The sequence below is a fragment of the Salminus brasiliensis genome, chromosome 18 (genome assembly GCF_030463535.1).
Source record: "Salminus brasiliensis chromosome 18, fSalBra1.hap2, whole genome shotgun sequence".
NCBI lineage: Eukaryota > Metazoa > Chordata > Actinopteri > Characiformes > Bryconidae > Salminus > Salminus brasiliensis.
In genome coordinates this window covers 14,886,215-14,901,025 of record NC_132895.1, presented here as the reverse complement: position 1 = coordinate 14,901,025, position 14,811 = coordinate 14,886,215, and the positions used below count along the sequence as shown (strand labels likewise).

Below are 14,811 nucleotides of genomic sequence, written 5' to 3'. Positions count from 1 at the left end.
GCACACTGGCTCTCTTCTTTATATTGTAAACTCAGCTACTATGGTATCAGTAGATTATGGTGAAACCGTTTTTAAACCCCTTGAACTACAGTTAATGCATGCTGGAGGGTTTCCCAAAACTTGCTAAATCACTTGCCTAAACTAGTACGAATGACAGCTCCATGCGTAACGAAGACAAATGTATATTTTCTTCCTCTGTAATCTCCACAAAAGAATTGTCATTGCCAAGTAAGCTATAGAGACATAATCTCTTCAAATCCATCACAACACGCTTTCCCACTTTATATCCTGGATTTAGTGGATCAGGAGTAATCTCAACGGTTTAATTAGATGTGGAACATTGGGGAGATTGCGATGATATTCAAGATGTTGCCACACAGTGTATTGTGGACCTCAGGGTCCATGGGAGGGTTTAGGAGGAAAATGAGATGGATGCAGAGACATCTGCTTGAGCCTGGAAGAATGAAGAATTTTCCCCTTTACTTCCTCATATGAACCTGTTCATCTCTTGTCTGTCAGACTGTATTGTTCATTTGAGAATACTAAATTGTCATCAATCTCATGGTCTTTCTAAAGGGAGAAGAAAGGAGTGGTAATCACAGTTGTGATGGTCTCTACTGTCACATGCAGCAACATGGCTTTACAGGAATGTAATGGAGTGAAAGTCCAGCCTATGAAACTAGACCATCGCAGGAACTCCATCCCTCCAGCACAGTTTCTCACAGCCAAGCACCTGCTTGCGTACCTTCCCCGGCCAGCTCTGGAATCAGCTCGTTATAGCCCATACCCAAAGGTAAAGAATGCACTGCAAAAGATATCTGCAAGACAAATCCACTTTCATGCTTACAGTTGGCATGATGTTTTTTTTAATGAAATGCATTTTCTTTATTTCCCTAAATGTTTTGCCAGTTGTTTTATTTTGAATTCCTATTTTAAATGTTTTATCTTGCTTGTCTAGATGTTCTGTAGTACTTTAAACATTGATTTGTAACTCTGCACATTGAAACAGTGCACCACACCTTTTAGTCAGCTAAACTTTCAAGCATAAGATCAGTTCTATTACAGATCTCGTATTGACCTCCACAGTTCTCCTGAACAGACATTCCTTATTAACAGTCTGCACTATAGACACAGCAAGCTTAGAGGAGCCCATGTTTGTACAAGGTTTGAAGAGTTTGAGAATTTATAAAGCTTAAAAATGAGATTGAACTGACTAATTACAATTGGGGAGATGTCTCAGACCTTCTGTAGAGTAACTGTACATGAAAATTTGCTTTATCTACAGTATATCGACAGAGGATATGTTTACAACTTCACAGTTTGAAAAACAAAATATCTACTGTTTCTTATTTTGAGTTTCCTAAAAATGTCTTCATTTTAATAGCAAGCTTAGTGTGTCTATTCCAAAAATAATATGCTAATGTAATGAAAATTTACATTTCAGAAAATTACCAAATATACGTAATATAAGTAAATAAGTCAATAATAAGTAAATATTAGTCTGGAAATAAATTAAATAATGTTATAATAATTCTACTCTGATCAGTTACATCGACTAGATTTAAGATATCACTGAAGATTCCTTCACAAAAAAGTAAAAAAACAAAAACAAAATGTATACTTCTATACATTTTTATGTATCACTGTATGTCTTTTTTTTTTTTTTCGGTCAGGCGGGAGTTAAATCTACTGTGGCCTCAGCAGTGCTGAACTCTCAAAATACCTCTTTCCCCCAGAGTAAGAGCTTTGAGTTTCAGGCCTTGGTGCCAGTCCCGGCATGCCAGCTGACCTATTCTCTGCAGAATCACCAACAGGCTCCTGGTGGCCAAGAGCAGACTGTCCACATGTATAACCATTCCACCTATCAGGATGAGGCTACACAGGAGCCCTCAAAGCCCCATCACACTCGCCGGAGCCTCCATCTCACAAGCTTGAGCACAAAGTGGCGTTCCACCTCCAGCAGCAGCGACCATTGTCCGGTTCAGGTCCCAGAGGAAATGTCTCGCGAGACTTTCCGAAAGCAGCGGTGTAAACTCTTGGGTGAAGAGCAGCAAGTGTGCCTGACTACAGGCAAGCAAAGGCAGCGCTACATTACAAAAGATGGCAAATGCAGAGTCAACCTTGGGCCCATTGAAGACAAATGCAAATTCCTCTCTGACATCTTCACCACCCTGGTTGATTTGAGGTACCGCTGGTTCCTGTTTGTCTTCACTATGTGCTACATAGGCACCTGGGTAGTCTTTGCTGAAATCTATTTCGTGGATGCTTGGCTGAGGGATGACGTGAATCACGTGAACGATCCAAACTGGCAACGCTGCTTTGAGAATGTTGACAGCTTCCTTTCTGCCCTGCTCTTGTCTGTGGAGAGCCAGAGGACTATTGGCTATGGTTCTAGGATGGTGACCGCCAACTGCATAGAAGGTGCGATACTCCTCATGGCCCAGTCTATAATTGGCTCCATCATAGATTCGCTCATGGTTGGGTGCATGTTTGTCAAGATATCCAGGCCGCAGAAGAGAGCCCAGACTCTGATCTTCAGCAAGCGCTGTGTCATATCTGAACGGGATGAGAATCTTTGCTTGCTCTTCCGCATCGGAGACCTCAGGGAGAGTCACATGGTTGATGCCAAGATCAGAGCAAAACTGATCAAATCCAGACAAACAAAAGAGGGGGAGTTCATTCCTCTGGAGCAATCTGAGATCAACTTGGGGTATGACACCGGAGGCGACCGGCTTCTGCTGGTTGAGCCTCAAACTATTACTCATATTATTAACGAAAGCAGTCCCTTCTGGGAGATAGGAGCGGAGTCTTTGAAGAGGGACAAGTTTGAGATCATTGTCATCCTCGAAGGCATAGTTGAAGCATCAGGTTTGTCCAAATTTCTGTGCTCTTCCCCATGTAATCTTTCAGTGTAATTCGGTACATACATTCAGGAATCACCAAAAAAAGAGCTTTGTAATTGTATTGTACGTATCAGTTCCAATTCAGGATTTCAGACACATTTACTGACATAATCCGGTAATAATTTACTTGAACTCTGCATAAAATGAACATAACTGTCCTATAAACAATTACATTTACTGCATTTAGCAGATGCTCTTCGACAAGACTTGCAGTGCTTCACTGTTTCCTCAGAAAAATATCCTTAACTAGTTTTAAAAAGCCTGAAATTAAAAGATACCTCTAAGCTTACACAAGTCAATATGGAGACTTTTGCCTAGTAATGTCCACCTTATTTTCCATGAATCAATGGTTATCTTTGAATATTTTGTGTAGAACTTCCATTGCGACAGTAGCTTCGTTGATAGAGATTATAGCCACAGCGATAATAAATGTAAAATGAGTAGTATAATAAGCATAATATGATTTTTGTATGAACAACAGTGTTATGAACAAAGATGGGAGTGTTTTGGAGCACCATATAACCATCCACCACCTTTTATAGAAGAGGACCTGCGTATGTGATTGAAGGTGCTAAATTTAAAACATCCTCCCAGACATCCATACATTTTATGGTATTTTGTGGTAAACCAACACCAGAACAGCCATACCTGGCTTTAGAGAAATGGCTTGGTTATTAGCTCAAGCTCCGGTGAAGTGGACCCTTCAAGTGCTTCTGAGGCTCTTGGGCTAGGTAGATTGGTTAGTCTTTAGGCTACCTGTCTGCCCAACAAGCACCCAACACGTCCACTTCACCAGAGTTTCAAAACCGAGCCATTTCACTGGGTGGATGTTCTGGTATTTGTTTCCTCTCCACTAAATGGTAAGAGCAGATGTATGGATGTGTTCTGTGTAGCACCTTCAACCATAGACACCGGTCCTCCTTCTTTGGACATGCTACCCCACAAACGATCTTTTTGTGGTGTCCGAAAGCTAGCTAGTTAGCGTTGCTCTAAATAGCTTTAAATGGTATTAAATAGCCTGTTGAAATGTTGGGTTAGCAGAACAAATCACTTGCGTAGTGTCCACAGCACCAGCCTACTTCAGACTATATTCACTTTGAATACGATACGACAGTGAACCATTTTATACTAAATGACTGGGAATTCTACACAAAAGCGGAGGAAACAAACTCTTAAAAGTGGGCGTGGCAAAATAGGGTGAATACCTGGGCCGTGTTATGTTTACTGGTTGGCTTCACACAGATAGGTTTGGACTGAATGCCTTTTTTCTCTTCTAGGTATGACATGCCAGGCAAGGACGTCTTACACAGAAGATGAGATTCTTTGGGGTCATCGTTTTGAGTCATGCATTTCTTTAGAAAAAGGGGCTTTTCGTGTGGACTACAGCGCATTCGACAAGACATTTGAAGTGCAGACATCCCCTGAAAGTGCTAAAAAAAGGCTGAAAGGATAGACCGAGAAAGCATTTAACCCAGAGTCCAGCACAGTTTAGTGATTTTCCTGCACTGACACAGGTGTGAATGAGCAAGCCCTCACTAAATCAGAGTTTCCCACTCTTTTTTCTATTGGTTATTTGACTTCTAAGTCCGGCTGACAACCCCTGGCAGCAGGGGACGTTAGCTAGTACTTAATGTACTTCCATGTTTCTATTCTCATCCTTGACTCACTATGGATAAATGTGTGCACAACTCAGGATCCCTAAACAATTAGACACGCATATTTAGCTTGAATATATACTATGTGACACCATGCCAGGTGTGGGCTAAATGGGTATAAAGCCCCCCCAGCACTGAGCTATGGAGCAGTGGAACTGTGTTCTCTGGAATAGTGGAGCTCCATCCAGTGCTTTTGGGGTGAGTTAGGGAGATGACAATCCAACATCCTGACCTCATCCTAAGCGCTTACAGCAATGTTCCAAAATCTAGTAGAAAGGCTTCCTACGACAGTAGAGACAGGTGGTCTACCAAAGGCAGGATAAACTGTTTTTAATACCCTTTTTGTCCATATAGTTTATCTATTGGTCAGATTTATCCAATGGCTTGTTTTAAATACAAAATGTGCAACTTCTCCAGTTTATCCTCAGAAATAAAAGTCTTTTTATGCAGTTTTGCTTCATCTGTATTTTTACTTTCAGCATCTTCTGACTAATTTACTTTTCTACTGAAGTGCAAGTGTGTTAATGCTTTATATGAATTGCTTAACTCTAGCTAAATGCTCTAATTTAGTTCATGCAGGAATGCAACAAGGCAAATGTTATATCAAGTTACTTAAGATTTTAATCACCTTAAAGGCTTTCTCTAAGTTTCAGTATTGTTGCAAGCAGTGTGTGTTATAAAATGCCTTTTCACAATCAAGGTCAATGGTGGTAATTTTGGGCATATTGCACGGACACGGCCTGGTGTTGCCAAAAACAGATTTGAAAAGGTTAAATACAGTTCTCTCCTATTCCTACTTTAACTCTGCTCCCACACCCTTTAAAGCCTGCACCATCAAATAATTGCTCATTCTAATGATTAATATATATATATATATATTAAAAACGTATAATAAAATGTATTTATTTGACTTTCTGACCTAAAAAATAAATGAAATGTACAGCATTTAGCTGACGCTCTTATCCTGTGCGACTTACAAGGTTACTTATATTGCAGAGGTGGGGCAATGTAGTATTAAGAGTCTTACCCAAGCACTCTTATTGATGTAGCACAGCATAGTCACCCAGACCAGGAATCGAACCCCAGTCTCCCACATGCTGTGGTAGCTCACTGGCCGGTAGTGGTGTTATCTGTTGCACCACACCAACCACACGTTCCATATATGACCTAATGTGTACCATATTCGATACATCTGAAATTTGTTGAGCACAGCAGAAAACTGAATTGCCCCTAAAGATTTACATAAGTAATGTCAAACATGGAAATCTGTTAGTGTAAAAGAGATTTTTTCCGGTGCATACAGTGCATGGATAATCCACCAGGGGGCAGAAAACATGCATCTGCTATTATTTTCTTTTTTTATTTAATGAATTATGTTTTATATAGATTTTATTTATTTGTAGATATTGTTATTGCTTATATATTTAAGCGTTATATAAGACAATTAAATATTTGAGGTCTTAAAAACTCATGTATTAAAGTAGAGACTAGAGCTTCGAAGGGTTAATGACTCGTGTAGTGATCGAGGAGTCGACTCATGACTTTGTTCTGCTCATTTCGATCCGATTCGCTCTCAGAAGGACTCGCGCGGGATGGCGGGCAGTAGCAGGATTTGACCAAGCAGCAGCGGCAGCAGCAGCAGCGGCTTTGAACAGAAATTAGCCGAGCATGGCTTCGTTTGTCACAGAAGTGCTGGCGAGCTCGGGGAAACTGGAAAAAGATGACCTAGCCTCTAAAATCTCCAAACTGTCGCGGAAAGTGGAGGAAACGAAGGTAAACCAACTCCTGAGGGAAATGTAGCTAGCGATACTTTGCTAGGCAAGCTATCTAGCGAGCTAGCGCTGGGCTAGAGCTAGGCTGGTTAGACAGCTGTCACTTCTGTGTTGAACTCTAACATTACAGCAATCTAACGTTTCCTCTTTAACGGTTAACCATATCAGTTAAAGGTTGAGCTAGCTAGTTACTTTTAGTAGCTATGCTAGCTAGCTATCTAGCACTACAACCAATGCTAGCTATCTATCTATCTAGCTATTCAGCTGAAACACCCACAAAACACACTCATCTGCAAAACAACGAAACAGAAACAAACTGAAAACCAATTCAGTTATAAGATTTCACTCCAACAGCACATATTAGCTATAATATGATTAATTAATACAGTAAAATATTAGCTATAAATTACAGTTTCCAAAAACTTGCTGGGTTCAAGCAGCTACAGTGTTTTGGCTGGTTAACTTTGGCTCACTTTGGCTAGCTAGCTACCTCCACCCTTACTTACAGTGCCCCTGAAGTATTAAAGTAGAAAATTAACATTTAGAGATTTAACAAGTCGCCCCCAAGATTTAGCTCTAGCAGCCAAGTCGTCCCCTCAGTTTAGCAGTCCGTTATCTCAATGTAGCTAATAAATAACACTGTCGTCCGTTCCTTCAGTTTAACTTGGCTAAGTGTCCCTTCCAGCTAAAACCCAACCTGATTGAACAGTTGATTAAATGGAGGTAATGTTAACGCTGTATGTGTGTAGATATTATTTTTCTATCTTGATACTTTTGCAGTTGCTCCATCACTAACGTTAGCCCAGCCAGCAGCTATCCTGCTAGCTAGCAAGCAAGCTAGGAGCGAAGTCCTTGAATTGCAATAGCTCACTTCGCAGTCAGGTCTTACGAGGTGTTATTACACAACTGTCTGGACACTGACATTAAACTGTAAGACGTCTTATAGCTATGAATGTCAGCAAGGTTAAGGTAAACAGTTTGGCACTGGCTGCCCAGATTGCAGCTAGCTATGACTGAATGGTGGTGTTTGTGTGGGCTCTGGTTGACGTGTCATACTTGGTGAGGCTGAATGCTGGCTAGCCCTTTAGCTGTGCAGGTTAGCAGTGTTGGAGAATTGCTGGGCCGACGTTTCACAGTCTTACACTTAACATAAGCATGGTCGATCTGCCAAGATGCACTATACGTCCAAATGTTTGTGGACCCCTCTAATGAATGTATTCAGCTGCTTCCCTTCAGTTGCTCCCATTGCTGACACAGATGTGCAGATACAGAGATATACGTACACCTACGTCTAGTCCCCTTAGGGAAGTATTGTCATTTGAATGGGACCCTCTGGAGCAGATAAAGATGAACATATTGGCACTATGTCTAATGCCAGGTGTGGGCTAGAAGGATATAAAGGCCCCCAGCATTGAGCTGTGGAGCAGTGGGACTGTGTTCTCTGGAATGATGGTGCTCCATCCAGTACTTTTAGGATGTGTTGGGGATGAGGTGGGGTGATGATCATCCAACATCCTGAGCTCACTAACACTCTTGTCGCTGAATGCAGTCAGATCCTCACAGCAATGCTCCAGAATCTAGTTAAAACCCTCCCTGGACAGTAGAGACAGTCACGCCAACAAAAGCAGGATACATTTTACAATACTGTTGAAGTTAGAAGTCCATGTGTGTGTGTTTGTTGTCCTAAACTGGCTTTTTTTTAATGCCTTTAATTATTAGTCTTAATCTGTTATTTTCATTTTAGGAAGATGTGTCTGACATGATAAATAAGAAATACAATGAGTTCATACCAAGTATGGAGGCGGCTGAGGAGCTTATGGACCAGGTTGAATCTGTATCTAAAGACATCGATCTCTTGAAAAGCTGTATTGAGAATGAGGTAAGGACAGCATGCTGTTCTTCACTACTTGATGATATATTATCAGGGTTAGATTTTCAAACTATAGTCTTTCCACCTCCCTTTTACATGACTGTACAGGTGCAGCAGAACCTCCATGAAGCTGTAACAGAATATGCCAAGCTGAAGCAACAGCTAGAGAAGAATACTGCAGTCATAAGTATGCTCCAGCATCTGCAAGAGGTGAGTAAATGGATGTTGTTGAGAAAATCATATTTAGGTCATTTTACCTGCTGTGTCAGCATAGCCTTTGTGTGTGTGTGATTAACCAGAACGTTTTAATAAATGTCAAAAGGACTAGTTTATCCTCCTCACATGATGCTGAATCTTCAAAAGCTGTGTGCTTAAGTATTTAAAAATAATTAAAATAATTATTTGTGTGTATTGATTTGTTTCCAAAAATGATGTCCAGATATTCAGCATTTCCATGTGGTTTATTCACATCACACTTGATGAGTAATGACCTTGAGACATCTTGTACAATGAAATGTTACACTTCTCATCTGGGATCATTTTGTACTTTAAGTTTGATACTGCAATGGAGGAGTACCACAAGACCTTGCACGAGAAGAAATATGAGGCTGCAGCTAAACAACTTGGAAAGGTGAGGATCATATTATGAACAATTTCAGATGGCGAATGACAGGAAAAATATATAGACATATTTTGCATTAATAAATAGTTCAGGTTAAATATTTTAGGATTTTATATTGTCATAAATGGTGTGTGTGTGTGTGTGTGTGTGTGCTCATTGTCCTTTGCTTTCGTCTACCCTCACAAGGCACGAGGCAGTGTTGAAGCCTTAAAAGCCTGGAAAAATTCAGAGTTGCCTTTACTTCGAGCCCTCAGCTCAGAGACAACTGTACAGAGAGAGAACCTCATCTACCATCTTGGAGAAGAGTGGAAGAAACTGGCAGTATGGAAGCTGCCTCCTGCCAAAGGTAGGAGTAAAGCCAAGCACACACTGCACAACTTTAGATCTGATTTTTCACTGATCTGCCACAAAAACAAAAATAAATAAAAAATTGTTATCTCCGACAGATTCTCCCAACCAGGTGGCAAATGGCCATGTAGCCTTTCTAGCCTTTATGGTAAAGGTTTAGTGGCCCTGGAAACTCACAGATGAATCACTCGTCTGTTCATTATGCTGAGCGCTGCTACTTGAGTGAGTGAAAATGGTCAGAGGAAAGTTCATTCACATGGCATGCTCTAAAAAAGAAAACACTGGAGCATGAAAACCAAACTTTTAATCAAGCATAGACAGACTTGTCATGTTTACTCCTCCCTCAGCTTTTTAAACTAGTCTGTCTATGTTCTGAGACCGTGGCCATTATTAAAAGCAGTAAAGTAAAGTGCCACTGCAAGATGGATTATTAAGCCCTTTATAAGTAGGTGCTAGCCCATTAGCCTAGCACCTACTTGCTTCACCGGCTCCCCTCCAGTCTTTCCTCGCAGCTGTCATTACGGTCCTTATCGCAGCTCTAACCCCACCAGCCCACACTCCTTCAGCTGTTGTGCAGGTACCTGCAGCAGAGTTTATTTCGGTCAACCCTTCGTCAACCTGCTAACTTTATTGTTTTTAGTCTTGGTTCCATATACTCCCAAAAAAGTAATTGTGTTTAGCCTGGAAAGGCTTTTGGTGTATGTACATTTGGGGGGGGGGGGGGGGGGGGTTTGATGAGACTTTGAGAATTGGTTCATTTTACTGGCCTGTTTTGCTTACATACTTGGATTTTATTTTAATAGAGAATGCAACAGTCTTTGAGGTTCACAGTATGTCACTTCTATGTACTGAACTCTCATTATTTAACTAAACCTAGGAAAATACAGTATACAAATAGTTTTTAGTTTTAGGGCACCTTTAAGCCTCTTCAACTTTCTTTCTTAATTATTATTTTTTGCAGAGCTTACTGGAATGCAGTCTTTCCTGACAACAGCACTTCAGTTGAGTGGAGGAGCATCTAAGGAAGACAAACACTCACCTAATCCTCTTCTTTCTAGTATCCTCCAGGCCCTCGCCATTCAAGGAGAACTGCACAAAAAAATCAAGCTATTTGGTATTATTTATTTTCATATTACCATGTTTGTTTGTTTGTTTGTTTGTTTGTTTATTCCCATTAATAGTGTATTTCTAACCTAACCCGCTTACAATGGACCGTCTCCTGCTTTCAGGGCAGGTGTTACTGAAGTACATGCTGAAGCCTTTGATAATGTACCCATCTCTGCTGGTAGAGGTGGGTGAGCATCTTGAACAGGGCACAGTCCTGAGCCTGCAGAGTGAAGAGATCCAAGCAGAGCACCCAGCCCCTGCTGAAGTCTACACCAAACTTCTTGTAGTACTCAAGACCCTGCATGAACACCTCTTTGGTACGCCAGAGCATGTCTAGCATAAAATTTTCTTCTGTTCATCTTGTAGATTGGGATGTTCAAAAATATTTCTATGTTGAAGTTTCACAATATTATATTCTCAAAAACACAATATTGATTTTAAATGCAAAAATAGTGGTGGTTGACAGTGGTTCATGTGTTGTGTTTAAACCCTGACCACTAGATAGCAATGTTAAATGTAGTCTTTCTTTAGACTGATTGCATAAAAAAGTAAACGTTACTTTTACTCAGATTATATGCATATGAATGGGTGTTTTGTGTTCTATGATACTTTTTTTTTTAGAATCTTTTATATTATCTTGCTTACAATATCGCAATATATTGCAGTATGTTGAATCGTAACTTCTGTGTCATGATTCATATCATATTACTAGGTTCTTACCAATTTCCTATTAGTAGATTCTTCACATTTTCTTCCTTTTTCTCTATGTATGTAGATGCATCCATAGGTGATCAGAAAGTGTCTGCTATATTGGGAGACCAGATATGGGAGGAGATGTCGGACTGTATCATCCGTGAATGCTTATTGTACTCTATACCGACTAACAGCAGTCAGCTGGCAGCGTATGATACAGTAAGTGGACAGATAAAAAAAGTGTACTAATGACACCAAAAGAGGTAGAAGATGTTGTTTCATTTTTGTTATTTTTTGTGTCCAGGTTATCAAAGAAACTGAGGAGTTTGAAAATCAATTGAAAGAGATGGGATACCTCAGTGGAGATTCCACAGATCTTCTGAAATATGCAAGAAATGTCAACTGCCATTTTGCTAGCAAAAAATGTCAGGATGTCATAGTAGCTGCTCGGAAACTAATGACTTCAGAGATGCACAATACTGTTAAAGTAAGAGCAGTGACTCTCATCAGTGTCCATTGATGGAAAACAATTTCCTTATGCCATCAGCATTGTATTAGTTTGTCTCTAATTAACTCCTCGTCTTCAGATCTCTCCAGATTACAGACTTGCTCTCCCTAAACTGCCAAACCCAAGTGGGGGCAGCAGAGAGAAGCAGGAGGGGAAGAGAATTGGCCAGTGTGATCAGCAGATCCTAGAGAATGAGAAGCAGCTGGGCCCGCGCACTCTGTGCCTGCCTGTGTGCCGCATCAGTGAATCTGTGCAGCAGTTAATGGAGCTGGCGATAAAGACCCTTTCTGAGGCAGTGAGCAGCTCCCCCCAGTGGTATGTAAATGCCATAACACCTATTTGAGTGTACAGTTATGTTGAGATTGTAGAGTTAATGTTTTCAAATGCAAGGCAATAAAACAATAAATATTTATCATATTTGTCCTCACTTTTGTTATGCAACTGGATAGCTAATGTTAAAACATGTCTTTTTTCCCCTAGTGCTGTGCAGCTTTTCTACACAACACGAAATATTTTTCACCTGTTCTATGATGTTGTACCAACATACCACAAGTAAGTGCATATATGATATTTATGGTCATTTCTGTTTCTGACAAGACACTGCTATGTTGAACCAACATAGCAGTGATACTACCTTTCAAAGGTTTATAATCAGTGTTGTCAATAAAATAAATCCCACGAAAGGTTGATTTTAATGTTCATCCTGTACTCCTTGGGATGGTTTTTAAAAGATTATAAGGAGCTACAAATGTGAAAGAGAAATGTGTCTTAAATGATAAACATAGCTGTCAATGATTCTGAAATATATTCATTAAATAATTAATTCATCGGTCTCTTGTTCTCAAAATATTAAAAATGTTGCTTAAAAGTAAAATAATTGTGGGTGTGCTATTTCTAACATTAAAATCTATATTGAGTCATTTATTTTTGAAAATTAAATGAATTATTCTTATCAAGTGATTTTCAGACTTTGAAGTAGTATAAATGTTTAAAAGAACTCTGACATTTGTTTTAAAACAGGGACAACCTGCTTAAGTTTCCTCACTTGGCTGCAATTCAACACAACAACTGCATGTTCCTTGCCCACCATCTGCTGACACTGGGCCACCAGTTTAGGCCGCATCTTCCCTTGAAAGACGGAGTGGCATATTTTGTTGACTTGGTCCCAGGATTTAGAAAACTGGGTATGGGGCATTGATTGAAAACTCGTATTTTATTTATTCCCAAAGCTATTACTGCTATTCTGGAGCTTAATGTTAAAGCATATCTTGGCATCTTAGCATATCTCTTGTCTCATCAAGGTGCTCAGTGTTTTGTGGCACAGATGAATGTTCAGAAAGCAGAGATGTTGGAGAGACTGTCTACTGCCCGAAACTTCTCCAACTTGGATGATGAAGACAATTACTCAGCAGCCAGCAAGGCAGTCAGACAGGTCAGACTAAACACCACTCTCTATGTTCAGTTCTAGAGATCGTTTAGTGAATATTACATAATCCTACCTATAACTTTAAAACCTTTGCCCATTATAACCCACTTTTGGGGATTCTTAGGTGATACACCAGCTAAAGCGGTTGGGGAAGGTCTGGCAAGATGTCTTACCAGTGAATATATACTGCAAGTCCATGGGAACCCTCTTGAATACGGCGATATCTGAACTGATAAGCAAAATCACAATGTTGGAGGTGAGTCCTGATCATGCTGACTGTTAACTTGGGATTCTTTAAAATTTATGAGTCTTTAAATGTGACCCATTGATGTCCCTATAGGACATTTCAACTGAAGATGGAGAGCGCCTGCACACACTCTGTCAGACGATCATAGAGGAGGGGCCGTTAGTATTCACCCCATTGCCTGAGGAGAGCAAAAACAAGAAATACCAAGAAGAAGTCCCAGTCTATGTGAAGAAGTGGATGACCTTTAAAGAACTCTCCATCGTACTTCATGCTAGTCTGCAGGAGATAGTGGACAGGTACTAATACATTCATCAAATTCAGTACTTGAAATATAAATGCATATTGTATTAAAGACACTGCTGTTATTATTCATTCATTGTATAGATCCATTACCAGATCTCGTTTCTCTTCACTAGGTGGGCGGAAGGCAAAGGGCCCCTCGCACAGGAGTTCTCTAGTAACGAGATGAAGAGTCTGATTCGAGCTCTGTTCCAGAACACAGACAGACGAGCTATAGCCCTTACCAAAATCAAATAGACTGTGATGACCGTGGCCCTTCATGCTCACTACAACGCAAGCACGCTCTTCCTTTTTTGATGGATCAGATTTTTTTTTCCTCCTCTTCTATTTTTCTATTATGCTGCAAAATATACAACAATAAATGACTTTCTAAGTAAGCTAACTAATACTTTACTGGTATGTCTGTGAGAGTGAATGGTTGTCATGAGAGATTAACATTTTTGCAAAGCTTTGTTCTTATCCGTTGCTGTGCAACCCTTGAAAATGTACTTATGTACATATGGATGTACCGAAATGAGAATAGTGGTTGGATGCTGAAAGTCAAATTTATAAAAATGTAGGAACTGGGAATAAATGTATCTGGGTTGTCTTAAGGATAAATGTAACATTTTTAACTGCAGAAACATGAAAGAAATGCTGATAGTTTAGCAGCAGCTGCATGGCTTCAGAGTTAAAAAAAAAACAAAAACATTACCTACATGTTTCCAATATTACTGTGCATCTCTACTTTACTTGTTTAATAATTATCATTGATGGAGAAGAGTGATGGTGTGAGATGATGTGAACCCCACCCCCTTTCTGGCTCTTTTCTAACAAAAACAAACGCTTTAAAAACACCAAAGACCAAAATTAATAAAGCGTGTTTGACACACCTGTTCTCGTAGTTCTATTATATCACGCTTGTCGTTTATCTCTTGCTGTGAGTTTTGAAAGTCGATCACTTTTAAAAATGCTGAACGTTTTGACAGCGCCGATTACCATCTACCATGCTGTCAACTTCGTCCTTGCGACGGTTTTACGACAGGTTGTGACGTCCGCTGACAGCGCCAACCTGAGGGTTGCCATATATTTTCCCCAAAAAATCCTCCATATGTAAAAGTGGAGAAATTGTAAAAAGTGTTTCTGCCGTTTTCTTTTGCTGTAAAATAATCAATATATTACTTCTGATCATATTATTATTTTTTGTCTGTGAGGGTAAATAGCTGTCAATGCAAACCCGAGTTTAATTGTCGATGTACAACCTGTGAAAATGTACCTGTTTATTTCAAAATACGAGTTTTTTTTCTACATTTTTAGGATGTTGCTACCTCTCGATACCGATCTACATCCATTTAGAAAATGTAGAAACTGAGATGAATCC

General features: G+C 39.9%; 2 protein-coding genes across 2 annotated transcripts; both read left to right on the top strand.

Annotated features, from left to right (window-relative positions):
• The first annotated feature begins 607 nt into the window (after positions 1 to 607).
• LOC140539931 (G protein-activated inward rectifier potassium channel 3-like) lies at positions 608 to 4,957 on the top strand. Its single transcript, XM_072662786.1, has 3 exons — positions 608 to 793; positions 1,674 to 2,868; positions 4,181 to 4,957. Exons 1-3 carry the CDS (start codon positions 608 to 610, stop codon positions 4,354 to 4,356), a joined length of 1,557 nt encoding a protein of 518 aa, XP_072518887.1. The 3' UTR covers positions 4,357 to 4,957.
• A 1,194-nt stretch (positions 4,958 to 6,151) lies between these two features.
• Positions 6,152 to 14,322, top strand: zw10 (zw10 kinetochore protein). Its single transcript, XM_072662785.1, has 16 exons — positions 6,152 to 6,331; positions 8,075 to 8,209; positions 8,309 to 8,410; positions 8,754 to 8,831; positions 9,009 to 9,168; positions 10,132 to 10,284; positions 10,400 to 10,594; positions 11,053 to 11,189; positions 11,275 to 11,457; positions 11,558 to 11,793; positions 11,959 to 12,030; positions 12,499 to 12,662; positions 12,780 to 12,910; positions 13,029 to 13,160; positions 13,245 to 13,447; positions 13,568 to 14,322. The coding sequence occupies exons 1-16, from the start codon at positions 6,227 to 6,229 to the stop codon at positions 13,686 to 13,688; spliced, it is 2,307 nt and encodes a 768-aa protein (XP_072518886.1). The 5' UTR covers positions 6,152 to 6,226; the 3' UTR covers positions 13,689 to 14,322.
• Positions 14,323 to 14,811: the final 489 nt, after the last annotated feature.

Excerpts from the sequence above, each read along its gene's own strand:
- LOC140539931 (XM_072662786.1), top strand. The coding sequence starts at position 608 with ATGGTCTCTACTGTCACATGCAGCAACATGGCTTTACAGGAATGTAAT. Across the intron at positions 794-1,673 it reads GTTATAGCCCATACCCAAAG|GCGGGAGTTAAATCTACTGT; the intron begins GTAAAGAATGCA and ends TTTTTCGGTCAG. Across the intron at positions 2,869-4,180 it reads AGGCATAGTTGAAGCATCAG|GTATGACATGCCAGGCAAGG; the intron begins GTTTGTCCAAAT and ends TTTCTCTTCTAG.
- zw10 (XM_072662785.1), top strand. The coding sequence starts at position 6,227 with ATGGCTTCGTTTGTCACAGAAGTGCTGGCGAGCTCGGGGAAACTGGAA. Across the intron at positions 8,832-9,008 it reads CAGCTAAACAACTTGGAAAG|GCACGAGGCAGTGTTGAAGC; the intron begins GTGAGGATCATA and ends TACCCTCACAAG. Across the intron at positions 10,595-11,052 it reads CCTGCATGAACACCTCTTTG|ATGCATCCATAGGTGATCAG; the intron begins GTACGCCAGAGC and ends CTATGTATGTAG.